This window comes from Euprymna scolopes, chromosome 6 (genome assembly GCF_053919585.1).
Source record: "Euprymna scolopes isolate OS-2025 chromosome 6, ASM5391958v1, whole genome shotgun sequence".
In the NCBI taxonomy this organism is placed as follows: domain Eukaryota; kingdom Metazoa; phylum Mollusca; class Cephalopoda; order Sepiida; family Sepiolidae; genus Euprymna; species Euprymna scolopes.
Genome location: NC_136487.1, coordinates 156,244,566 through 156,272,050, shown reverse-complemented (window position 1 = coordinate 156,272,050; position 27,485 = coordinate 156,244,566). Strand labels below are relative to the sequence as shown.

The following is a 27,485-nucleotide window of genomic DNA, read 5'->3' as shown; positions in this document are numbered from 1 at the left end:
CAAACAAAAAATAAAAATAGGACCATGGGTGCTTATGAGTTAAAAATCACAATGCGTTCTAGTTTGCAATTTGTTTGGTCCGTATGATAGTCGATGTAGTTGCTTCTCGTACCAATTTTGGATCCACTTGAATATTCTATTCAGTGTTAGTCTTGATGCTCTCTTTAACAGCCAAAAGCAGCCCCTGTCATTTTGTCAAACATTTTTTGAGCGCTTAATAAAAAGTGTATTATCGAAATCTTTCTCTTCCCCTTTCATTTCATTTTCAAATATAATCCTTCGACATCACCCTTCAGGTGTGGCATTTTGTGCATAATCACTAGTTTCCAGGTTCTTCCGCTCCAAAAGATCATGGTCGCTAATTAGTTCAACAGAAAACAGTTGGCCGATATGTCGTATTGGAGCGATTAATTGGGAATCGGAAAAATCTGTGCCTATTTTCCGCTGTCAAAAATGATTTCTTTGAATTATCCTTTTTTTTTTTTTTTTTTTTTGATTTGATTTTGTTTAAAACAAAATCTTCCACTGTTGGTACTAATAATGAATTAATAAATATTTATTGATTTTAAACGACCAGTGAAATCAAAGCCTATAGATCCCCCCCCCCCCACGTATTTTTAAGTCTGAGAAAATATCTGCACATTTAACTTGTGTTTTTACGAAATCAGGAAAAATAACAACTCTATAGTTAAATATTTAGAGATTTATAAAGAATCAGAATCGGGAATTGTATCGGAATCGTCCCATTACTACTAATAGTTTAGTATTAAAGTAGAAGAATACAGTTATGTTATCAAAGAATATCTTTAACAAAGCACAACTTATCAAGATAAGAAAATCTCAAAACTATTAAGAGGAGCAAACAAATATATTCAATGAAAGATGAGAAATAAAAGTTACATAAAACTTTATATCATCAGAACAATAACAAAAGGGAAAAATTAAGAAAGAAAAAGAAACCTCTTTAGGCCATGGCATTTTGTATAATTCTGGCTCTTTTCCTCTTCTGATAAGAAGCATTTAGCTTTGAAATGTCATGGTCTAAAGAGTTTTTTTTTTTTTCTTTCCCTTTTAATTTTCATTCTGATGATATAATGAAGTTATAACTTTTATTCCTCGGCTTTCATTTAATATATTAAAATGGAATATAATTCACGATGTTTCAAGATTTTTCTTTTTTAATGACATAGTCTCGGTTGCAGATAAACATCAAATTTATATTAATAAAATTGGTTCTGTTAATTTGTTAGTCTGTAATTTTGTCTGTTTTTGTGTGATTTGTTCTGTAAACGTAATGTCCTTATCGGAATCTGTTGATGAGATGAACTCCAACATTGAAACCCTTCACTTTGAATTTTTTTTTTTACTTGTGTTGCTATCTCACTTTTTTTTTTACCCCCCCCTTTTTAAGTTGATGTCCTCTTTGGCCTTCTCAAGAAAGACTTGTTTTCTGTAACTCCTCTCCCTCAATCGGGCACATTGTTCGCGCTTTTGAAGGCCTTACTAGTGTTATCTGCCATCATATGACGAGCTAAGTCTCAGTCATATGTTACATTGGGTTAGATTTTTCATTTTTTTTTAAATTGATTGCAAACTAGCAGGACCTGTTGAACTTTCATGAAATAAGAAATATATTTAATCAACAAATGTTTTGATAAAGCTAATAATTCTTCTGGATAACGCAAAAGATTTTTTTTTTTTTTTTTTTTTTTTGACAGAAAAAACAACATGCAGCAAATATGAGTTTGTAAATATTTCTTTAAAAGTAATATCTATTTTATTTTGAATATAGAACTGACGCAAATGAGATAAATTAATAAGTACTAATAATTACTCAGAAAGTAATATTGAGCTAGATAGTTTAATACAAATAATAAAATCATATTGTAAGAGACCATCTTTAATTTACTCTTTCATTCTAGCATCTCTTGGCAGACAATTTTTTAATTTTTTGCCCGGTTTCTTTCGAATGCTCACTTTTTTCATATAATGTTTAACGGCACATCAAAATTATTACACGTTCTGTTCTCACACAATTGAAACAATGATCATGTATTATAATGATATTTGAAAACGAGGATATATCAAAGGGAGGTCAATCTCATATTCTTGTCCAGAGTTGTCCAATTGGCTTTTTTAAAGCCAAATTTTGCAAATTTGGCCATTTTTAAAAGCCGTTAATCTTTCAAAAATTGTATTTGGCCTTTTTCAAAGCGTAATGTACTAAGAAAGGAACAAACATATAATATAAATTTCAATGTTTTTTTTAACAAAATTTCATGGAAATATTTTTTATTTTTTAAATTTTCCTTTTTTTTTAATTTTATTTTTACAGCTGAAGAAAAAGCTGCGTTGCCTGACAGACAATCAAGGTAAATCCAGTTATCATTTTTGTTGTTCAATAAATTCAGAAAAAACACATTCGTTTTTTTTTCTTTCTATTCTTTAATCTATTTTCATCTTTTCTATGTTTATGCATTTCTTTTTTTTTTTTTCTTTTTTTACCCAAATTCTCTCCTGATTTTAAAGTAAGTTTCTTCTATTAAAGTTTGCTTGGTGGCTAAGATAGTTGCATATTTTGGTATCAGCAATCAAAGCCAGGATGTAAAACTAAGTTTTGACTTTTTCAAAGTGGGCACTACCTGGGAGATCGGTGCTACAGTCTTCCTCTTGTTTTGCTTTTAAAATTGCTTTTTGCTAGACTAAGTTACAAAATAGCAAAATATTTATATCCCTTTTTTCTTTTTTTACCCTATGGAATCCATCCCACTGTTCAATTCCAGAGAGAAGAGTCATTTTCTTTCAGTTTCAATGTTTCACATTTTGAATGATGACGAAATAGCCTAGGCATTAAAAAACTTTTTTTCATTGTTTCATGTCTTGAAGAAATGATGCCAATCGAATGTAAAAACTTTTTTTGTTTTCAATTTGTTTATTTCCCTTCGTTTTTATTCAGGAACAGTTTTCAGATGAAGCCACGGACTTCTTCAAAAGGAGGAAGAAGGAAAAGGGATTCCTCTCTGAGAGAGAAGGCCGACGCCCCAGAGAAACAAGCCATGACAGGTATAATCGCGGATGACAGCCGGTGGTTATATGGCAACAGTTAACAGCACCAAACGATAACAAAAGCTGAATTTCTCTTTCCACTCCAGGCCCCTACCCCATTCCCATTTCCTACCCCCCCACACCTCCCAATTATATCCAACATTTTAACTAAAATCGACAGCAGATGACTTATAATCATGGGATAAACTTGTGTTATTGCATATTTTAATAAGTATTAAGAAAGCTCTGGTTTTGTGAGAAAGTTTTGTTTTTTATGCATAGTTACTAGCAGGCTTAAATATAGTTTAATTTATACAGATTTCGTATTTATTATATAGTCAGTTTTCTATCGATTGTTATATTGAACCTAATATATAGTAATCATTTCAAAAGTTAAAAAAGAAAAATGATTTGGGTGCCATCAGCTAGAATTGAAACCAAAACATATAGCTCTTCAGTGTTATCATCTGTACTATATCCTAACGCATATAAAAACTAAAAGAAAATAACATAAAACGTATAAATCTATATGCATCAGTATATATTTTTCTATCATCAATATCTTTTCCTCATATATATATATATATAGGTGACCCCAAAAAACGGGCCCAACTTTAATTTGGCCCCGTTTCTTAGTGTCTTGTTCAAATGAAATGAAACTTTGGTCATAACTAGTTTATTATATTCAAAATATAACATCAAAACAGTAGGATGTTTGGTCTTTTTTTCTCCGTTCTACAGCATATGTTCAAGATGGCCTCCATTTAGCTTTTGTTTTTTTTTTGGGGGGGGGGGTGACCCTGTATATGGGGGTCCTGATTTCGAATCTCACTAGATTCAGCCACTCTGATGTCGTAGACGACGAAACACGTGTCAGTGGATAATTATATTTAAAAAAAAAAAAAAAAAAAAATGTGGTGTTCCTAAAAATTTGAGGTCATTTTAAATGTCAATATCTCGAAAACTACTCGCTATATCTTAATGAAATTGCACCAACTTTATGTTGAACATCATAAGTTTTATCAGTTTCAAAGAAAAACAAAGATTTGTTGATTCTATGACCAATTTCATAATTTTCACAAATGTTCAATATGAGTGCTGCCTGTGACTACACACATCAAGTCAGTAAACAAACTCCTGCCAAACATGCTGCAGCATATTTTTGGTAACATTCTCCAGTGCAGTAGTGGTTCTCTGCTTGAGTTCTTCAACATTAGCAGGAAGACCGGGGAGGGGGGGACATAGACAGATCCTTTCACAATGACATCAAATTTTTTGGAACAGCATATATATATATATATATATATATATAAAGGAAAATTAGCTGATGGCAGGGTGTAGGTGTTATCAAAGCTCTTTATACCAAGTATTTTGAAGCCTAATGCTTCTCATCAGAAGAGGAAGGAGTGCTAGGTAACAAAATATTGGATGCCACGGGTAGTAATAGGTATATTGGGAGATTTTTGTATAGGGGGTATACATTAGAGAGGAGAGATAGGGTTGTCCAATTATTACATAATGTATACTTTAAATATGCTAGTCATACTTTAATTTGGCGTGGAGTACACTTTTGGAAATATGTATATATATATATTGCTTTGTTTTCACACATTCTTACTGTCGTGTCACATTCCTCCACTATTAAAATAGACTATTAACTGCAAAAGACTAACCAGTGTTGATATGACACTTTTGGTGAGCCATGCTTTCCTAAAGAGCACTATCAGTCACAAGAATTTTCATTTTCTGTGAAAGTGAAAACGTAACAATTATGTTGGGATAAAATCCTTGGCACTGCCTCTGTGCACAATTGTGATGGTGTGCCTCCAACCAGGTTAAATCTGAATGTGTTGCCACTCCTTCATCGTGATGGGACTTTAAGTATGTTTGGATGAGATTGCGACGATGATTAGTGAAAATTGAGTTTTGCAACAAAAAAAAAAAAAAAAAAAAAAAAGGGAGGTAAATATTTTCTGCAACCTTAACATTTTTGAGCAAACTTAATTTTTGTTAATCATCTCCAAAAACTGTTTTTATTAATCAATTTTCTATCTTATCGGTTTTCGTAATTTTGGGATATTTTAATTATAGTGACATGATAGATAATTCAATTGTTTTCACTTGAAATTCAATATTTTAAAGTTTGAAATTTATTAAAATACCAAAGAAGAACTGACTAACAAGGGCTATTAGATCACATCAAACTGGTTTTAAAATGTCAGTAACTTACCTTTCATCATTTCATCTGTCTGGTCCAAGGATTTTTTTTCACAAAGACAAAAAGCTCAGACAAAGAGCTGGATTTAGTAATTATGGACTCTTTGAAATTCTTATCTGTTGAAACATTTAAAACAGCTGATGAGAGCTTATTCTCAATAGCATTCCAATCATATAAAGCTTGAACAATAATTTGGTAAAAAATAAATAAAACATAATGGCATTGTTTAAAAAAAAAAATGTGTAAAAGAAAAAAAGGAGGTAAAAAGATTCCTGGGCAACATCTGATGCATACAACTCGTTACTAAAAATTGCAATTTAATTTTTTATTTTTTCCTAAAACAGCTTTACTTATGCACACTTGCATATATAAAATTGGTGTAATCATTAGCCAGTTTGGTGCAGATCACGATAAATGGCCTAAAACTGTTTTAATTGCAGATTAGTAGTTGCTTGCAAGGCCATTAGGACCATGTTTTCACACATAGTCACCCAACTATAAATATTATATATAGTGTGTATATATATATATATATATATATATATATATATATATATATATGTGTGTGTGTGTTTATAGGAGAGAACCCCAGCAGAGTGCTCAATTAAAAAAAAAAAAAAAAAAAAGTGTAATATTTATTTATGTGTTACAGAATATCAAAACAACATTAGTACCATTAGCTTCAAATCAAATCAAACAGGATCTATAATTAGTTTCCTGTTCCTGGGGAAACAGACATAAACAAAAGCTGAGGAGAGTCCATCCTAGGAGACTAATTATAGGTCCCTTTTGTTTGGATTTGAAACCGACGTTACTAATGTTTTTCTGGTCTTCTGTAAACCATATATAAATAAATATATTCTATTTAGCCCATTTTAAACTGTTTAGTGTTTGTTAATGAGCTGAGAGATCAGGGTTCAATCCTCTGTCGAGACATATCAAGCACGTAAAAAATGGTACTTGATGCCACCTTGTTAGACACTGTAATATAAGGAGAGGGTCAAGGGTGAGCAAGCTAGAGAAAAGAGTGACACTCTCCCCTACATCTTGCTATTCAAGGAAAAGGAGCCTTAGTGTCGCTCTCAATTACAGTTAATCAATTTATATTATTCAATTAAATTTATATAAATTTGTTTCTGAACTTTTGAGATGAGGATTGGTTAGTTTATTTGGATTCATTGGACTACTGTTGTCATCTTGAGTGTGATTTTCATAATGTTTCGGTTGATGTAACCTCCGGCCTTCTTCAGGTGTATCTGGTCGAACTAGAATTTGGACAGAATTTCAAACAGAACTTTGAAGGACTGTGTTTCAGTTGTTGGAGTACTTGGAAAAATCAATTGTAAATGTGATATTCTGAAAATTGAAAGTTCAATTCTCAGCGTGAGTGATTGAAAAATACAATTGCGAATTACTTAGGACCTCTACCCAGTCATGGCTGATGGAATGGGAGCATGCTACTCCCATGAAATAAAGGGTTCCGTTCGAAATTCCGTCCAAATTTCCGAGTTTGACAAGATACACTTGGAGAAGGTCGGAGGTTACATCGATCAAAACATTGTGAAAAATGATACTAAAGATGAGGACAGTAGTTCAAAGAATCTAAATATGAATAAATAAATTTAGTTGAAGAATATAAATATTTTATATTAGATCCTTTTGTGAGGAAGAGATATTTGATATTATAAATCGAACATTAATATTACTTATTTGTTCATCAAATTTTCACATGAGGAATACATTAAAAATATCTCCGTAATCCGTGGAGTGCCAAAAGTAAGGCTTTTCTCTTCAGGGGAAATAACTAACAAAAATAAAGAATTACTAGTTTGCATAAATTTGAAAATTTTAAATAAAAAAATTTCTATCATCTTTTAAAAGACCTTTTTTTTTTTTTTACAGAAAAGTTTTGAAAGTTTGGTATACAAAAAAAAAAAAAAAAAAGAAAAAAAAAGAAAGAAAAGAAAAAGGAAAAAAAAAAAAAAAGAAAATTGTTCAGATTTTGTTTAGTTTCATGGGCTTCGCTACTTGACTTCCCTCAGTTATTCCTAAATCACTTTTTTGAAAATTGTTTTTCTAACATGAAATGTATTTACTTTTCAAGAAGTCGTATTGATAAACAAAAACGAAAAATCCTAGGAAAATCTCCATCATTCCAGTAATTACAGGAGCAATGTGACTCATGAGAAAGAATTTTAAAAAACTACCTGGAAAATATACTCTGTGAACCAAGTGCAAGAGAGATTCAAACAATTGCACTTAAATGGATGGTTTGAATCTTAAAAAGATCTATCACTTGTAATGTATAAGATAGTAGGTAAATGTCTGGCATCCAGTAGGATACCCCATCCCCAGGTAAAACAAAATAAGAAAATTGAAAAAAACAAAAAAAATAACCTTTTTAATAAATAAAATTAAAAAATAAATAGAAACTTGTCCCACTCATTCTAAAAATGAATCATAAAAAATGACCCAATTTTTTCTTGCTGACCCTAATCCTAACCCGTACCCATTTCTTTTTGGGGGTGGGGGAATAATGACCTGTGTTGCTGGTCTGCCATGCTGTCATCAATTTCTTAAATATATTTTGCACTTTTCTTTTTCATTCTCTTCTATTTAATTTCTTTTCTTGAAACTCCTCCAACTTTATTTTTTTGTTTCTTTCATTTTTTTTTATTTCCTGAATCTGTCACATGGTAATTGTCTCATTATGTCTAAGTTTCGTGTCTCTTTGTATTGTCATCCTCATCTTTCTCAGCACGCCGTCCCCACCACTTCAATTTGAAACAGACTTTGTTGGTTCTTCACGTTTAAAATCTTGTTTACTTGCTGTTAAGGTTCATACCAGTTGAGGATACGTCCTTGACACCCAGTTTAGCAGTGGTTTCACTTCTGTCGGGCTGAGTTATTAGTCTGATCAGTCTCGGAGATCCACCTTCCCAGGAAGAGGTTAGTTGGTTATAGTCAGCTAATGTACTTCCTAACTTCCAGCGTGGCTGATACCAGAAGCAGCAACAAGACAAATCAGTTCCTTCACTTTTTTTCTATCACGCCTATATCTCCCCTGTGCATGGACTTTTTTTTTTTTTTTTTTTTTTTTTTTTCCTGATCATTCTTTTTTGTTTAATAATCACTGAAAAGTTTTTTGGCCTTATTTTAATTAAGAATTATTGAAATTAGTTTTATGTTTTTTTAAGAATTATTGAAAACACTTACAATATTTTAAAACTATTTTAGGAATATTATGTATTTGATGTTTTTTTTTATTTTTTTATTTTGATTTCAATATTATTTTTATACTTTCATAAACACATAAATTTAAATAAAAAAATTTATTTTTTAATTTTATTAAAAATGCAAAAAAAAGATTTATTTTTATCTGTATCAATTTTGTTAATTCTTATTTTTCAATATCTTTTCAATATTAAATTTCAATATATTTTCAATATTTTTATCTGTATCAATTTTGTTATTTCTTACTTTTCAATAAAAGTCCTTTACTTATATTTTATTTCAATAAATCACTTCACAATGGAAATACTGACGAACAATAAAAATGAATGAACTGATTTACCTTGTCCCCACTTCTGGTAACGCTACGTCGGAAGTTAGGAAGTACATTAGCTGAATATAACTGGTTACTTTATTGCTAATCATCTAAGGTGTCCCTACCAGGAAATGCTGATGGACAGCCCATGCATTTTTTTTTTTTTTTTTTTTTTTTTTAGGCCATAGTATGCTTCTCCTAGTGTGCTAATTTTTCAAAACCACTCCTGACCTTGTGTCTAACTTCTTGGTGAAGAGGTTAATATACACTCAGATCTGATGCAAAGGAGATAAATGTTTTCATTAGTCCATATTTAGTTGGCAAATCTCAATTAAAAAAAATAGAAATTGTTTATTGATTGAATTAAACTTTAATCATGCATTGACACCACAGTCAATATAAAATATAATTTGAGAATTAAAAATTTTTTTAGACATGCTAAAAACAAATGGTTCAATTTATCCAATTTTGTTTTGTTTTTTGTTTGAATGTCTTCAGATGGGACATCTGACAAGTAGGTCTAAACTTTTCATAGAAGAGAGCTCTCTCTCTTTTTTTCTCTCTCTCTTTTTTTCTCTCTCTCTTTTTTTCTCTCTCTCTTTTTTTCTCTTTTTTTTCTCTCTAAACACTTAAAAATCTTCAGCTAACTTTAAGATTGAGGACATGTGTTGCATGGAGAGAAACAATATGATGTATGTGTAATGTTAGTTTTAAAGACAAACTTAATTCTCAGAGGGAGATGAAATCTGGACATTATATTGGAGATGTGTGCAGAAGATTGATTGGAGGGTGATGCTGAAAAAATGGATGGGAATTGTTGAGTAGGTGGATGCAGAATAATTGAATTAGTTCAGTTCACAGAAAATGCAACCGAAAATATGAAAGTGATAAGGATCATTTGAGTCACATCTTCATTAAACACTGCTTCCAGGTTCAGTCTGATACCAAGTGCTAAAACGTGTTGGCATACAATCCAGGAGTTAAATAGAGGGTATCCTATGAATGTATGGCATATTCACGTTGACACACCGGTTCCCGTTAAATCACTGAATTTAAGCAACATTGAACCTGGTCAGTACTATAATGGGTAACCATTTGGTACTAGATGCTGTATGGGTTCTAGAGAATGATGGGTGCCGCTAACTTTTTTTTTTTTTTTTTTTTTTTCAATACAAGAAACTCAAAATGGCACAATTTAAAAACAGTTTTTGTAATTTTCAAAGAATTTAGAGCTGAAAGCATTGTCTAATATTTGGAAATTAATTTCTTTCATTGTCCAGGCTTAGATGAAATAAAAAGGGATTCATTTTGAAATTCTGAAAAAAAGTTAGACTTTAAGAGATACTTGTAGAACGCCAGGATGTACTCTGGCCAAAATGATCAATAATAGACAAGATGAGAATAACTTTTGGAAAGAATTTTTGATGGATTTCATTTAAAATAAGTACCATTTCAAAAAAAAAAAAAAAATTCTCAAAGAGCACAATTCCTGATGCTTTTGTTTTTTCAAAGAAACCATAATTCTTTCTACATTTCATCTTGCCAACTTCATTTCTTTGTCTTCACTCATCATACAACATCCTTTACTAATGTGTTTGCAAATTAACCCCAACTTCTTCATCCGCGTTTCTTTCTTCTAGAATATCGGGATGATCCTGACGCATGTAAGTTTTTGTTGCTCCCCCCCAAAATGATTATAACAACCCCCATCCGCATTTGCACTTTTCTCTCTTTTCTCATTTTCGGTGATGGCATTTGACAGCATTTCATGTCGCTCACTTTTAACACTGTCTTTTTTTTCTTTTTTTTTTTTTTTGCTAAATTAAGATTTTACTTAATCTTCCCCCAACCCCCTCTTTCTACTAATTGTTCGTTGACCCCCCCCTCCCCTTTTTGACATCAGAATATGTCCTACTCTTTTTTATAAGATTGAAAAGGCAGAGAGCACTGCATGGATTTTATTAGTATTTTCAGTATTATTAACTCAATGTTACTAATTTAAGCCTGCTATCTTGTGTTTTTGACTACAAAAAAAAAAAAAAATCTCATTATAATTAATCAATTTGGTTGTAAAAAAAAATATTTTGGTTGATGGAGCTTAAATTAACAATCATAGTTAAAAAAAAAAAAAATCTCATTATAAATAATCAATTTGGTTGTTAAAAAAAAAAAAAAAAATTGTGGCTGTACAAATTTATTTTTTAAAGTTTGTATATTTTGCAGTGTACGGATTGTGCTAAAATGTTATTTAGAAACGCGTTATTAACATGAATGGAAGTTGGGGGGAGGGCCCTTATTAACTATTTTGTACTTTCACCTAACAATTTAATTAACAAAAAAATACTATAGAGATTAAATTTATCTTGAAAAAATCCTATGTTAAAAATAGCATGGTTCATAAATCGCAGAAGTACTGAAGTTAGTACATTTCCTACCAACAGGAAAATAAGAAAATTACATTGATACAAAAATAAATCTTTCACAATTGTGTTTGCATGTATTGGGGGGGGGGGACTTTTTTTTTTTTTTTTTTTTTTTTTTTTGAGAACTTTTCTTATATTTTATCCAAATTTAGGTCATTTGTATGATCTTAAAAGACCTCCAGTGGTGACGTCCAATTTGAAGCCTGTGGAAAATGTGAAGTTGCCCCTTAATTATCATTGCTCCCAGGTCCAATTTACCCTGAGGTGGTAATACTTGTTCGGGCATCTAGTGCTGCCAGATAAGGCTGGTTTAAGATACTGGCCTTTCTGACCAAAAATGCACCAAACATTGATGTTATTGATTTTTCTTTTCTCTTTATAAAACTCAATCATGTTCTGCTACAAAACAACCAAACCAAACACTATGAATAAATATTTAAAGATATAAACAACTTGAAAAAAAATGTTTTTTCCAAAATTACTGGATTCGGTTTTAAATAACTCAGAATGATTTTATATACCGTAAAACCAAAACTACCCAAATTTAGAATTCCAATCTTTTATGTCTTAAAGGAATAGTGGAAGGATGCAGAAAAAAGATTGTGTGAATAACGTATGTTCATAGACTTTCACATCAATATTAGTTTACTAAATAACGTAATAAAAAAAAAAAAATAATGGGACTTGGGGTTGATTAACATATGGTAAATTGCATTCTGCAGTAAAAACGGAGATAATGTAAAGAAAATGTTATTTTTTTTTTTTTTAACTTGAAGCAAAACTGATTAATATCCAATCAACCAAAACGTTTCTTTTTTAACAGAATAGATTTCTGATGAGCTGCATCGCTATTTATTGTTTTTCTCTTTAGTTTGGAGTCATAAGATTTTGCGGGCAACTGAAAAATATAATTTGCTTAAGTTAGTAAACCTATTAAAATTTATTAACCTGTACTAATACAATGTCAAAAAATTTTTTTTCCTCAGGCTCTTCGTATTAATTTTGCATGTTTTGCAATGGAACAGATTCTTGAAACAATATTTTTTATTCTTTTTTGTATTTTTAGATGTCACACATGAATGCTTCAGAAAATTTTTCATGACTTTTTCTTTTTTTGTTTTTTATAGTACATTATTTTTGTAGTATATTTTTTATTTTATATAAATGAAATTAAACTGCTTAATTTTGTTCATTTTTTTTTTTCCTGTTTCAAAACTTAAATATTTTTAATCTTTGTTGTCCGAGAATTTTTAATTGGATAAAATGTTTGTAGTAAAATTCCAAGTTTTAATTTCTAGTTAATTTGAAATTTTTTTTTTTTTTTTCTAAGAAAATGAAACCAATAACTTTAATAAGAATGAACGATAACTCTCGAATCGAGGGAATACGTTATCTTTTCAACATAATTCTACAAAATGAATGAATTCCTTACAAGTTAAAAAAAAAAAAAAAGACAAACACTGGATTTAGAAATTGGTCGTATCACGCAATGTTGCATCTTTGTATTTGTTTCACAAAGTAATTTGGTGCAATGTGTTCTGATGAACTCTTTTTGCTTGTACCCCCTCAATGAACCCCCCCCCCCTCCGATATACTTGTCTAACAAAAAAATCTCACCTCTTCACTATTGAGGTCCCTAGCTGCCGGAAAACCTTCTATTCTAATAGTTTCTTCTCTTGAACTGCTAAACTTTGGAATCTCATCTTGTTACCTATTTCCTGCCTATACTGACATGCAGAATTTAAAATATAATATGAGCAGATATCTCGTCATCTCCTCACATAGTATGCCCAAATAACCTTTACGTTCAAGTGGCAATATGCTTTGTATGTATGGAGTGAACAAGAATTAAAAAAAAAAAATTATTTTTGAAATTTTACAAATTGTGCTAGAAAGAGTAGTAGTAGTAGTAGTAATAAACATGTTAGCCATTCCAAACGAGATGAATTGTGATTGTTACCACTGCGAAGGCAGCAGGACACTAAACAGATTACCCCTTTTAGTTTGCATAAAATGTTTAGAATAAAATCAGGTTTTTTTTTTTTTTTTTTTTCATGCTTAATTTTTTCCTGTTAAATACTCTTTGTGGAAATAGTTGTCTTTCATGAAAAATCTATTAAATTGAAATGGCTTGGCAAAGTGACAAATTATGCGAAGAAGCTAATGTATGCTCAAACAGAAAATAAATAACGATTTTTTTTTGTTTTCTAACAAAGTCAGATTGGAAGAAAGGATCATTTACAAGAAGGAAAAGAAAAAAAAAAAAAATGACTTGTATTTTATGTTGGACTAGCCTGGGTGTCCGGCGTCGCCCGGGGGTTTGGAGGTGTGTGTTGAGCAAAAAGAAAAAAAAAACAAAAGAAAAAAAAAGTAGTAGTTGGCAAGCAGGCTTGAACCCGTACCATGAAGGAGGAAAAGAACGTGGTAAAAAAAAAAAAAAGAAAAGTAACATCTTTGCTGTTGTGTTCATCGCCAAACCGGAAGTGACGAAAGTTTAAGTTAAGGCTAGTTAATCGAAAAGAGGGGGACGACTTTCAAAAATATCAGCGAAAAAAAGTATCTCTCTCTCTGTAGAAAAGTGCCCAGTTGAGGGTGAAGAAAATGTTTTAAGACAATTTTTCAATATTTGTAATCTGAAGGGTCGCGTTTCAAAATGATACTGATCCCGTGAAAATTTGTCACCTCTGTCGAAAGTTTCAGGTAGACATACATACATTTAGACAGACAGGCGAGATTTATATCATAGACTAGCAAGGGGTACCCGGCGTTGCCCAGGTGTTTGGAAACTCTGGGGGTGGTGGTGGGGGGGGGGGTAAAAAAAAAAAAATAAGTATGAGGATCGAACCCGAACCGTTGAGGCAAAGTTGTAAATTAAAGTGTGAAAAAAAAAAAAAGTGCAACGTTAACCATTGCCCCACTGCGAGATGCTAACGGAAACACGTTTGAATTTATTTAATTACTTGGATTTGGCAGGTGCTCGTTTTGATGAGTTAATGAGGTCAAGTTTGACTGCGAGATAGTATTTACTGCATGTTATCGGAAAAAGACTAACCCACATGCAGCGAGCGACAAATGTTGAATAATTATCTTCCCGCAATTGAGCAAATTAAATAGACAGGCGAGCTTCGTTGTTAACCGTGAGATATCATGATTTATATGTGATATAAAAAGTTGTGAAGCGAGCGACCGCTTCTCTGAAAGAAGCCTTTTGTAGACACACAGAAAAAGCGAACACACATACATACATTTTCGCTTTTATATTTATAGATGACAAACTGTAAAATAGACAAACACAGATTGTTGCATGATTTTTTATTTATATTTACTTTTATCGCAAACAAAGTGCAAATTTCCAATAAGATGCAAGGGGCTACTCTGAATTAGGATACCCCTGTATGTGTGACCCCCAAGTGAGGAGTTGTGCAGTGAAAGTTTTGTTTACATTTAAACTATTGCGTGCTAATACAAAGAAACAGGAGGCAGGGAGAGAATTTCAAAGGTAGTAATTTGAGGAAAAAAATCTATTAGAATAGAAAGCCCGCCAGCATCTGAGTGGAACGTTGATGTTGCACGTTCATCAAAACCCATTTCATTCAAGTAAAACTTCTAAAACCAGCACAACAATGCAATATTGTGGTGAGCTTGCTAGATAGTGTAGGAGCTATTATCTTCTTTAAAAAGGGAGAACCAAGTAGTTAGTGTACCAGCTCAGATGTGGCAATAATAACTTGTACATATTCGAATGGTAGCTTTTTAGATGCATAGAATACTGGCACATGTGACAAGTTAACTAGCTGGAATTTGTTTTTCATTTAAAAGTATTATTTAGCAAGCTTTAATGAAATGTTTTTGTTAAATATATTTGAATTATGATTGTGTCAAAATTAGGGTTCAATGATTTATGTTGTGTTTCTTGAATGTTGAAGCAAATGACAATCTCTTTTGGGTTTGAGAAATCCAAATTATGGGGGGGGGGGGCTAACGTTTTTTTTTTTTGTTTTTTTTTATTCAGGAATTCACATTAAAAATTATGAAATGCGAATTCTTGAATTAAAAAAAGAAAAAAAAAATGATTACTAATATACATATTAGAATATGACTACACGCCCCCCCCCATGTTATTTTTATATAAATTTCAGAAAAATGTGACAGACTATCGAGTTCCTTGTTTCAAGTCACTTATTCATGAAATAATGAGCATTCAGGCCTTCCCCCTCCCCACCAAAAAATTTTCTAGAAAAAAAAAAAAAAAGTGACATTTGATGACACCCAAATGAAATTTGGTTGGTATTGTTTCTATGATTTGACATAAACTGTATTCAGTAAATTATATTTGATGACTCATTTAAAAAAAATCTGACCTTCGGGCTAAGATCCAAGTATAGTATCTGTTCACATGTTATTGTAATGTATGATATAATTTTGTATTAATTCAATGTTCAAGAAACTAAATATATAAGATCAAAGTGTAGTATCTGTTGTGATGCTATACTTAATTTGTCCTTAGTCAATGGAGGGGAAAGCCTTCTATACCAAGGCAATTTGTATTTTTGCCTACTTCCAGAGTGCCGTTTTTTGGGGGAGATGTTTTTCTCCCACATTAAAACGACCTTTGCCGCATTTTGCTCTCATGAAGCAAAGAAATTCAAAAAATTGTCATAAACGGCAGTAAATCTGATTAATTCTCATTAATAAAGTTTCTGTTTACAAATTAGTTTTACGTTACAAAATAACCTTGACCCTTTGACTATAAAAATGTGACATTTTGGATTATCTCCCTTGGATCTTGAGTTGACTATTCTACTTTCAAAAGATATCTTTCGTTTATTTTATTTCTTTAAAATCACCATATATAAATATATCCCTGCACAAATTAACAATTATTCCAGATTATTTAGCTATTTTTTTTTTGAGAGAAAAAAAAACTTACAAAGTTTCTAAAGAACAACTCTGCATTTGCTTTTATATCTCGTATATATTTGCATGTTTATACAGATGGGCGGACACTCTTTATCTCCCGTCTTTTATTTTCAATCAAAGGGCGATAACTTTAGTAATCGCCTTTACAATAAATTTTCAAATCTTTATATTAATAAAATTTACTTGTTACCAGTAGAGTCTAAGCTATTTTGAGGTGGCTTGTTTTCTGTGCAGTTCTAGACGGTCCACCTTCCCAGGCTTTACCTATTCGCCTTTTGAGAAAAGGGTTTAGTTTCAGGTTTTCAGGTTAATCGTCTTTACTGGGGAATGCCAATTAATTATGCCAGGTAATTTTTGTTCAACCAGAGTGCTCTTTCTCTAGGGCACCTATTTTTTTATTTTATTTTTTTTCAAATCCCACTTTCTTGGCCTTGTGTCACATCTTCCTGCCATGGGAGGGAGATAATAAATATTTCACATTTATTTCTCGCCTTTACATGACTTACACTTTTTTTTATTTATTAGCTTTTTTCGGTTTAATAATTTAGTTAGGCAATGAAATAAATTAAAAAGTGAATTACAAAATGAAACCCACCACAAATATATTTCTGTTTCTTAAGCAAGATAGCCATTTTTTAATCTTTTAATAATTTAAAAAAAAAGAAAAAAGTTCCCTTGTGTGATCTTCAAAATTTCAAAGCATTTAAACTGTCAAATGGAAAACCATTTAAACTGATTTAAAAATTCTGAGAAAATTCCCATGTATCGAATTTTACATTAAATTTTATTGGGGTTAAAACATTCAAAATTAATTTTTATTTTATAAGAATTTTGATAAATTAATAAGATTGGGAGAAAGGAACATTTACAAAAGGGAAAAGAAAGATAATAAAAAATGATTTATATTTCATTTTGAATGACAAGTAGAAAAATTGTAAGATAGACAAATTGTGATTTTTATTTTGAAAATGTGATCAAACGATATTGAAATTAAATTAGTTTCAAAATTTTATTAAAAGAAAAACAAATCTCAAACAAATGCTGATTCATTGCTTGTGATTGATTGAATGTCAAAATGTATCATTTTCTCTGAAAAAAAAAAAAAAAAAATGTAACAAAAAAACTTGATGTTATTATCAGTGGATTTCATTCAAATGTTGGCACTTCTATTCTCTGTCGATTTATAAAATATTTAATCAAGTTTTAAAATTTTCACTTTTTTTTTTTTGTTTTTAAATATGATTTTTTTTTTTTTTTTTACAATTAAGCAATTCTACAGTTACTTTTAAATTTGTTTTTTCTTTCAAAAGGCGATTTGTGACATCCATTTCTATGCAGATGAAATTGATATGGGCTGGTTAGGTATTTCTAAGGCGAAATGATCTTAAGAGTCAATTTTTTTCATGAGAAGAAGTCAAACTTTTTTGCATGTGACTGACAAGTTTTCATATAATGTCGTTTCAATTTATACTAATGCCAGCAAATTCACAGCTTCGCTATAATATTCATTTGCTAATATCTTTCTCCTGATAAGAAAAGATTGAATTCTTTGGAAACAGATTAATATTTCTTATTTGACTATGCTGTCGAACAATAAATTCTCGTAAGTTATAATTTACAGTCCTTAATTGTGTTCTTTTCTGACAAGCTCTATTTTCTATCTTTGTTGTATTGAGCTTTTTTATTTGGTTGCTATTTAGTTTTTGTTGTTAAAATGTTATTGTATTAAACATACATTTCAAACATTTTTATGAAGACAAACGACTAAAAACGAAGTACAGTTAACACATTTATTTCCATGAAATAGGAAAGATGAGAATCGTACAAAACAGATTTTTCTTATTTTACCGTTTTAACATAGAAACACCATCGATGGGGGACAACTTCATTTTACAGGAGCCGTCCTCAACTAAAACTTTATTCATAATGGTTATCCCTGCTTGAACCATTTGTTAAAAAATGTTTATTTACAGCTCGTATATCAGACATATTCGAAAAATATCAATGATTAAAATAAAATGCTAACACCCAAAATACGGTTAACACGTTTATTTTAAAGTAAGAGAGATAGGCAACGTATGTGTGTTATAGAAAAAACAAAAGAATATTTACTTCTTACTCTAAAATAATAATGTTGATTTCAGAGAACCAAGATTTTTAATTTTATGTGATCTCCTTGGGAGGGGTCCAACAGTGGTTAATTTTATTTATTTTGTAAAATACTTTGATCTTTCCAAACACAATCAAGGAGGAAGCAATCGTGCTCAGAAACTGTGCCACCAGAATCGATTCCTCCACAATGGTTTCAACGTTCTTTCAAACTAATGACAAGGTTTCCAATCAATTTTATTTTGGGGTTAGAGTTAATATTTACTAATCTGTTTCAATCTCTCTCATATCAAGAGTTAACAAAATCTCTTGACATTTGCTTTCAGTTTTTCTTTGCTTTTTTATTAACGTTCCTTATTTTCACATTTTTGTTGGTCACTGAGTTTCAAGACTTTTTTTTTTTTTTATCATTTCAGGAGCAGCAACTGAAGCCTGATCTGCTGAATGCACCGGTACCCCTCTCCCCATTTCCACAACCCAAAATCCCAATGTCCATGAACCCTACTCTCTCTATTTTCTAAAAAACAACAAACACAACTGTGAGAATTATCCTTGAAAAGCAAGAGGACCCTTAATTTTGTGAGGGATTTATATTTTCTGATGATCAGAAAACAAAAAAGGAAATTGATTGCTGAAGCGGAACATTTCTAGCTGTCTGTCATTTGGAATCGACTACAACAAAACCAATTGTAATTTTGTAACTTGTGTCCCCGTTGTTACCTCCCTTTTTTCTTTCCCACCTACACTGACTACTTACCTCCCTTATTTGTGTGGCCAACCAGCAACGACCCTTACCACCCATTTTCTCCTCCACCCAAACCTCTAAGTGACCCTATTGTCATCAAAACAAAAAAAACTTTCAACATTCCCTTCCGTCTCCATTTTTGTCTCCATTTTACGTGCTGCTTCGAAAATGGTCAGACGAGTTGCAAAATATTTACCTCGTCACACATTTCTAAATTCCTTTTAACGAATGAATGCTACAAATTCGTTCTAATAATGAGTTTATTTTTTACATCATTTTCCCTGTTGACTCCAATGAAAAGGACAAAAAAAAAAAAAAAAAAACTCATTTGGAATGAAATGTGACTTTGGTCTGTTTTTTGTTTACACCCCTTACAAAGCTGGTTGGCAAATTCTTTTTTTTTAATCTTAAAAAATAATACTGTCAGCTTTTTTTAAAACTTCATTTTCTTCAAGATATTTCTTATCTCTAACCTTCTCCTTCATCTGCAGTTTTATTAAATGTGACGGTTAAACTGTTTTTATCAAATTTTTACCCTCTTATTATATATTTTTAGCTTTCTATAGATATTTAAACCGAATTATTTTTTTAAACATTCAAAACTTTATTTCTCTTAACTGTACGATCCCATAACCGATGCTTTTGTGAGGGAATTCTCAACAACCCGTGAAAAAAAATCTGCTTTTACTGGCTTTTCTAAAGAGAAAAGTCTTGTCATCAATCTTTTTTTTTTTTTTTTTTTTTTTTAAATTCATTTATTAAAAACAACAAAAAAAACAAACTATTTTCTTCTAATGAATTTTTTTTAAATACAAAAAAATTTTACAAAAATGTTGAGTCTAACCTATAAAGAACTTTGGTATTTAAAATGATTTGTAGTTTTTCATAAAATTAAAGAAATTCCTTGTAAAAAGAGAAATAATAATAATAAAAACAAATTCTCAATCTGTCGTAAATGCTGAATGTCTCTCCACAAAATGGCAGAAATATGACGGGCCGCTACTGCCTTTAAATTCATCTTCATGAACAGAAAAGTTTCAAGTAAAAATAGTTACTAACAAAATGGTTTGTTGCTGGAGTTAATGAAAAGTAATTTTCAAACTTTTCCTAGAGTTATTTCCCTTTAACTAGAAATTTTCAAGATCTTAAACAATTAAACCCATTTTGTAACTCGTATGATTTGTCCACTAAAGGTTGTGAAATATAAACCTTTTTATTTCCTAATTTTAAAATTTTTTATTATTCCAGAATTAGATTTTTTTTTTTTTTTTTTTTTTTTTGTGTGAAAAACAATGCTTTACTGCATCTACTTTTAAAATATTTTTTTATAAATTAGTTTGGCATGATACTCTTACGAAAACACGGATTGTATATTTGCTTTGACTTTTGCAGTCATATTTCCACATTCGGTTCAGATTTCCAAGCCATTTTTTTTTCTGTATTTATAATTTAAGTTGGAAGGCAGGGTTTTTATGTTTTATATATGATTAATGTTGAACACGGAAATTTAAGTTGAACACATCTTGTTGAATTCCATGTTCAACACTAATCATAAATATCAATGTATCTGATAAATCTATATTTAATTCTAATTAACATTTTTTTTTTTTTTTTTTTTTTTTTTTTTTTATTCCGGCAAAATTATTACAATGAAGAAAAGCTAGGGGATTTAAAAGTAAAATTATCACCCTTATATTTAAAGTCAAATTGTAATTTACATTTTAAAAAAAAAAAAAAAAAAAAAAATTAAAACCAAAATGGCATTAATGAACAATAAAATAAAAAAAAAATAAAAAAATTTAAATTTTCTATTGAATCTGGTATTTTATGTAATGAACTGACTTTAATATAGAGCATTGCAATAAGGTTTTGTTTTGAGTTTGTGATGTCAATGCTGCCCAGGAAGTAGCATTTATTTTTCTTTGTTTTCAAGACAAAAAAAGTAAAATTTAATCAAAACTTCAGATTATTTTCTTACATTCCACGTTTTTTTTTACCTCGGTGCAAAAAAAGATGAACTATAAAGTTGCGCTGAAGAAACTCATAAACAATCAAAACAGAACTTTTTTTTTTTACTTCATTCCTCTCTTCAATAACAGCAAGTGCAATTCGACATCGTCACCTTTCACCTTCTCTGTAAGGAATTTTTAGCATTTCCTTGAAACTTTTCTGTTCTTATAAATTGAAATTTGCTATTTTATGTGTAAATATATAATCCTAGCCCGCCTCCCTCTTTGATAAGCCACTTGTCATTCTTACCAAAGCTTTTATAAATTTGTCCTTGCTAGATTTTTATTTTTTACTTCCTTGAAAAAAAAAAATTTTTTTTTTCCAATGTTAATAAAATAAAAATTTTTTTTTTTTTTTTTTTTCTTTCAAGTGTTTTGTTTTTGTTGTTGATTGCTTTCAATAATTTAGTAAAATTATTTTCTACATCTAGAATGAATATATCTCTAAGGTACGGAGAAACTTGTGTTCCATTTCAGGTCAGGTCAAGCCCAGAAGCTTATCAAAACATGGAGCTTCCTCTAGACGAGAGCGATCCATTTCAATTGATGCCAGATGGGGATCAGAGCGTTGATGATGTAAAGATAGAAGCTTGGTTTTAGATGCATTAAAAGTAACCAGCCACCTCTTCTTCCACTTTACCATGTGCTCGAGATCAGAGAACTTTGTCATTTACGGCCTTTGATGTGTTGCCATAGATGGTCGTGTCATCAGCATAGATGTCAACGAATGATTTAAGTGTGTTTTGGGAGATTATTGATGTAGATCAGGAAGAGTTGGGCCTAGGATGGACCCCTGAGGGACTCCAAGGATGGAGTACTGCTGCCACATCTGGGCAGAAGCTGCTAAAAACAGCCTGTTCTGTCTTGACAGAGTACAAAATAGGCTTAGTGGAGGATGCCTTTTTCTCTTCCATGCAACCTCTCTCCCACAGGAGAGACATTGCGAGCCTGTCTAAGTTTTATCGTTACTTCCATGGCAATTACTCATCTGAGCTCCAATCTCTGACCCCCTCCCCTATCTTTCACGATAAAGACCCATCTAGCTGAAACCACTGTCAGTAATTTTCCCCACTCTTTATCTGTACCAAAACGTAGATTCCATGAACAAAGTTTCTTTCTTAGAAGTGCACGCCTGTGGAACTCTGTTCCGTTTGCCTGTTTTCCACCTGACTACAACTTGGATGTCTTCAAGTCCAACATAAACAAATCCTGATGAACCGCCCCCTTAAGTAAGACACTTTATCAAACCTCCAATACTAACATACTGTACATGCAATAACCCTTATCCCAGAGTGGCTTCCGGGCCTTGATAAGTGGTGACTACATTGTAAAAAAAAAAAAAAAAAAAAAAAAAAAAAAAAAAAAAAAAAAAAAAAAAAAAAAAAAACCTTTTATAATTTGACAACTTTAATAATTATCTTTTAATCAAATTGTTTGCAGGAAGAGCCTGTGTTGCACAAAATTATATTGCTCATTTTATAATATTCAATTTAAAATTTTTTTCAAGCCAAAAAGTGTACTCAACTTTGAATGGAGTGCAATCAAGTCATCCTCCACATGTCTTTTGAGTATTTTTATGTCACTTTGGGTAATTTTTGATGATTGACGGCAGGTGAGGTGACCATACAAGTTTAAACATCATTGTACAACATATTTTCTCATGAAGGCCTTTAAAATGAGACCAACAATTTTCTCAATCTGATCAAAATGAAATATACTTATCCAAATATTTAATGTAGGTGGGGGTTCTATTTCCAAAAACCTTTTAATTAGTATTTAATGACTGAAACAAATTAAATGCAAATCGGATGGTTTGGAATTTTCAAGTGAGATGTTGTGCTTGTGTTATGCCCTTTAAAATACTCCCCCCCCCCCCAAAAAAAAAACTTAAATTTGGGAAATATTAATGCCTAATACTTAATGTTAAAAACTGAATTTGAAAGGGCTTTCTCTACTTCCTTGCTTTAAACTAAATATAGCTCATATTTAGAACTCAAAACTCAGTTAACTAATTTAGGATTGAATCCTGTACGTAAATAAAAAATATTGCACGCTATAAAGATGCAGACAAATATTTATCCAAACATGTGGTTTATCATCTCTACAATTCCTCATTGTGGTTAGAAATGATGAGATCCAAAACCAGGTCGTCAGATGTTAGTGTCTAGTACTCTACCGACCAAGCTAAAAAATGAAACTGCTAGTAGCAGTGGAGGAATTGTTTTGTGCAGAAATGAAACTATTCAGTTATTTTTATGTTTATTTTTTTGATACTGATTTACATAATAATAAAACAATAAAAAAAAAAAAAAATGCTAAATTCTTTTTATATCTAAACATAATATTTGCCTTATTGGCCAGTTTCTCCCAAAGGGGAGCATACAAAAGAAAGTATCTAGGGTTATCAGTATGGCATCATATTCGATCACGTGACCAGATATGTAAGTTGCAATACTGATCTTCTACTTTTCGTTATTTAGGTAAACAACTGAGTAAGAATAAAATAGAATACCAGAAGTAGAACATCAGATGGACAAACATTTTTGTATTTTGCTGCTTCATTTTTCCAACCGTTATAAAATGCCGGTCTGTCCCCCCCCCCCTCATTTTCTCACTGAAATATAACTTTCGCCTGGGGCCAATGGTCTAACTTAAAATGTAAAAGGGGTGGGGAATAACGTTTGGATACAATGTGTAGAAAATCATAAAAAATTTTCGAAAATTTTTCACACAAGATTTTGGTGCATTAGTTAATTTGAATTTTATTTGTCAAATTAGGGCCTAACTTTTATTCAGCGTACGTATAAAACGTTGCCAATCAAAATACATCTTTCATTATAATCAACCAATCGCAATGATTGTAGTAGGAGTTAAAATCAAAGTGGCAGCAAGAACATCATATCTAAACAAACTATTTTCAATTTCATATTGGCAAAATAACATCTCAGTGTTAACCTACAATAATGGCCGACTAATTTTATCTTTCAGGTTCTGATATGCAAATTGACTTTTAATATAGCGCAACAGTTTGAAGAGCTTTTGTGATCGAAATCTTGCTGATTCTTTTACTTTTGATTTGAGCTTATGGTACAATGGGGGGGGGGGATGGCTTGTTAACTAAAACCAAGTTTCTCTGCTTTCATTACCAATGCTCTGACCCCGTTTTCAGTTCCCGTTAAAATTCTAAGACTGAATTTCATAGCATATCTAAAATGAAAGACTTGTATCCAATCTATTTCTAAGGTTGCCGAAAAATGGATGCATCTTTCTTCTGCTGCAAAAATATAAACTCCTGATGCAATATGCAAGCTTTACAAAACTCAGAAACATCCCAAGTTGGAGTGCCATTTCCATATCTGGGGAGGTGTCGCTTAAGGCATTTTTTTCATTATTTAATAAAATCCAAAATCAACTTCATAATCTAGTGGAGGAGGGTGTTCTATTCTCTTCTGTACAGTCCTTTTTTCGCATGACAAACCTTGCTAGTCTTTTTCTACTCTATCATGGTTTTCATAAAATGTACTGATCGACCTTTAAAGTTGGGTTCCTTTCTGTCAGACATTCATGAGAAAATTTACAAAGAATTTTCATTTTAGTTTTCACAAGCAAATTATTTTTCATCTGTGAGACATGTTACCACAGAAATGCTTCCCTTTGGGTTACAACTGAATCATTAAGTTCAATGTCAACAGACACATTGTCATAAAGAACCGAATTTTATTCAATTTATAATCCACACACACACAGTATCTTTCAACTGACAAATCTATTCATTTCACTTAAGTTTCATTTAGCTTTGATAACAACTGACTCATCAGTAACAAATAAATGCATTAAACATCAAATTTTACTAATTTTGTGCAGAATTATATATAAACATTGGTTTCATTAATGATTCACTGGAAGATTTAATTGTAAAATGTAAATTAAGAAATCCAATTTTCTTTTTTTCCACAAAAATTTAGCTGATGTTTTTTAGACTCTGCAAAAAATAATTAAAATTTGAATAAAATGTTCTGGATTTATTAAATAAGGGTTGAATATTATTTTAAATGCAAACATTTTCATGTGTGTAAGTTATTAACTTCAAATGCACATAAAACCGTTGAATAAATTTATTTTACAGTTTCAAAATATCAACAGTACATAATGATAGAAAATAATGGACCAGCAACTAAAATAGATGGGCACTGCATTCTAATTTCATTGACTATCTTTGCCAATTAGATAAAAATATGAAAAAAACTATTTCTACTAAAAAGTAAAAACTAAAATATTTGAAACAGAAAAGCTTGTAAAATGTTCGATAATAAATTTTAAAAAATTACAAGAAAATAGAACACACTTCATGCAAAAAAAAAAATTGTGTAGCAAATAAGTAGTACAATAATTCCTAGTACTTTTGACAAAGCAAAACTGAACAGATTGGTAAAGCATTTAAAGGTTTTGCCAAATTCGTCCACAACCAAATAATTGAAACCAAGAAAAAATGAGACTGAAAAGTTTAAATCAGATACAGGGATTGATTGGTGATGACTTATATAAAACATTATGATGCTTAAGACAAAAATTAAATTAAAATTTCCTCGATTGTATCAAGTAGTTCTAAAATAAGGTTACAGGTAACCTTGACGATGTGAATGACATTTCAATGTCTTCTCTTGTAGAGTTAAAATAAGTACTCCATGAGGAAACACGGACCAAATCGCAAAATTACACCGACTTACCGTCGCAACAGTAAACAAGTCATGCACACTCAAATTCAAATCATCTACATATGAATCAGAGAAACACCATTAGATAAGTTACATCTTCTGTGTTATGGCCACCAGGCACAATAAATTTGTAAGAGGCTGTAAAGACAGTACTTCACATTTTATATAACTTTCTTTCATGGACAGTTAATGCATCTGAAGCGTTAGGCACAGAAAAAATAAATATATTTGCATCTGCGCATAGAAAGCTTTTGTCTATTTTACAAGTTTTTAGCTTCTAATAGATGTACATTAATGGCAAAACATTTCGGTGTAACACTATCTGCCTAGAACTGCACAATTGATTAATTTGTTAAATGTGCTTCTAACTCGGTTTTAAATCACGATACAAACTGAAATTGAGATGAATCATCCATCCACTATAACAGGTATTCAAACAACTTTGATATGCAACAAAAATGATTTGGGTGAGGAAACTTTTTCTAAACATGAAACGACAATAGAAGTCATCTAATTATACAAAACAATGTCATCCTATATCAATTACATGAGGTTCCTCTAACATTTCAGGTATATCTCTGAATAGAACAAAGAAAAAACAATGAAGTCACTAGAAATATATCAGGTTACACACTTTAATCAGCCTTCATGCAAATCCAGATATCCATCTCTGATTGTCATGGTAAGAAAATTAAGTTCCAAGGAGTTTAATGGATTTAATAAAATGCTCTACCAAATGTAAACAAGTTGATGTAAACATTTGTACACAAAACGATGGTACAATGCACAGATACGTGCAAATGCTGTGAAATTACTGGAAACAATGTTGTAAAAGATGACACTGATAGTCAAAAAACAAAATGAAATTATTGTTTTAAGAATCACTTTTTATATTGACTTCATTATTACTAAGTGAATTGTTTTAAATGATTGTTTCATTTTTATTCATAAGATTTTTTAAAACTTATGTTCTTATTTGTAATTTGAAGAATAAAAAAAAAAAGAAATATAAGCTAAATTTATTTTGAATAAAAGTTGACAATTATTGTATATTTGGGTGAAAGAGCTGATGAAGGAAATTGGTATTCGACCTATAGCAAAATTGAAGGTGAAGGATTCTACCACCTGACTGTGAATCATAGTTCACATTTTGTAGACTCCACAATGAAGGCAACAACGAATCATGTCGAATGGATATGGAAGGAAGCGAAACAAAGAATGTGGTAACAAGTGGGAACTTCTAGGTACAAATTTTGAAAAAAAATTTGCAAGTTTTCTTGAAAAAAAAAAGAAAAGTACTTTCACCTAACAATTTACGGTTTTCATCTTTTCTTATATATATAAAAAAAATTTCTTAATATATAAAAAAAAAAACGTTTACAGCAGATTTTTGTTGAGCCTAAGCTTATTGATAAAAAATACTGAGGTATTAATGAAAAATACTGAAGATCCAGGTCAAATATTGCAAGAGTACCAAAAAACTTGTTTGCTCAACATTATCTCTCAAAAATTAAAACAAAATATACAAAAACATGATTACTCTTAAAAACTGTTCTGATGTCATATGGACTGCATATTTTAAAATTTTTTTCGGACAGGTCCTTTATGTATGGTGTGCAAACTGTGGTGAGTTTTGGAGTATTGTCCTTTGGTGTTTACTCAGTTTTTTGTAGCCGATGTAATGCTCTCTTGACTCTCAGAAAGCATTTGATACAAGACAAGCCTCCGACTGAAAGTCTTATGACAAAAAACTG

General features: G+C 30.9%; 1 protein-coding gene across 5 annotated transcripts in view; it reads left to right on the top strand.

Moving 5' to 3' along the window:
• Positions 1-21,380, top strand: part of LOC145278068 (uncharacterized) — a 182,741-nt gene extending 161,361 nt beyond the window's left edge. Inside the window, exons 6-9 of one of the 5 annotated variants that reach the window (XM_080130316.1) lie at positions 2,336-2,372; positions 2,957-3,063; positions 9,309-9,324; positions 18,679-21,380. In XM_080130316.1, coding sequence (XP_079986442.1) covers positions 2,336-2,372; positions 2,957-3,063; positions 9,309-9,324; positions 18,679-18,691 — 173 coding nt within the window. In that variant the 3' untranslated portion in view covers positions 18,692-21,380. Of the gene's footprint in view, positions 1-2,335; positions 2,373-2,956; positions 3,086-9,308; positions 9,325-10,450; positions 10,475-18,678 lie in introns of all 5 variants that reach the window. The other 4 variants (XM_080130317.1, XM_080130318.1, XM_080130315.1 and 1 more) reach the window with 4 other exon arrangements.
• The last annotated feature ends 6,105 nt before the right edge of the window (positions 21,381-27,485 follow it).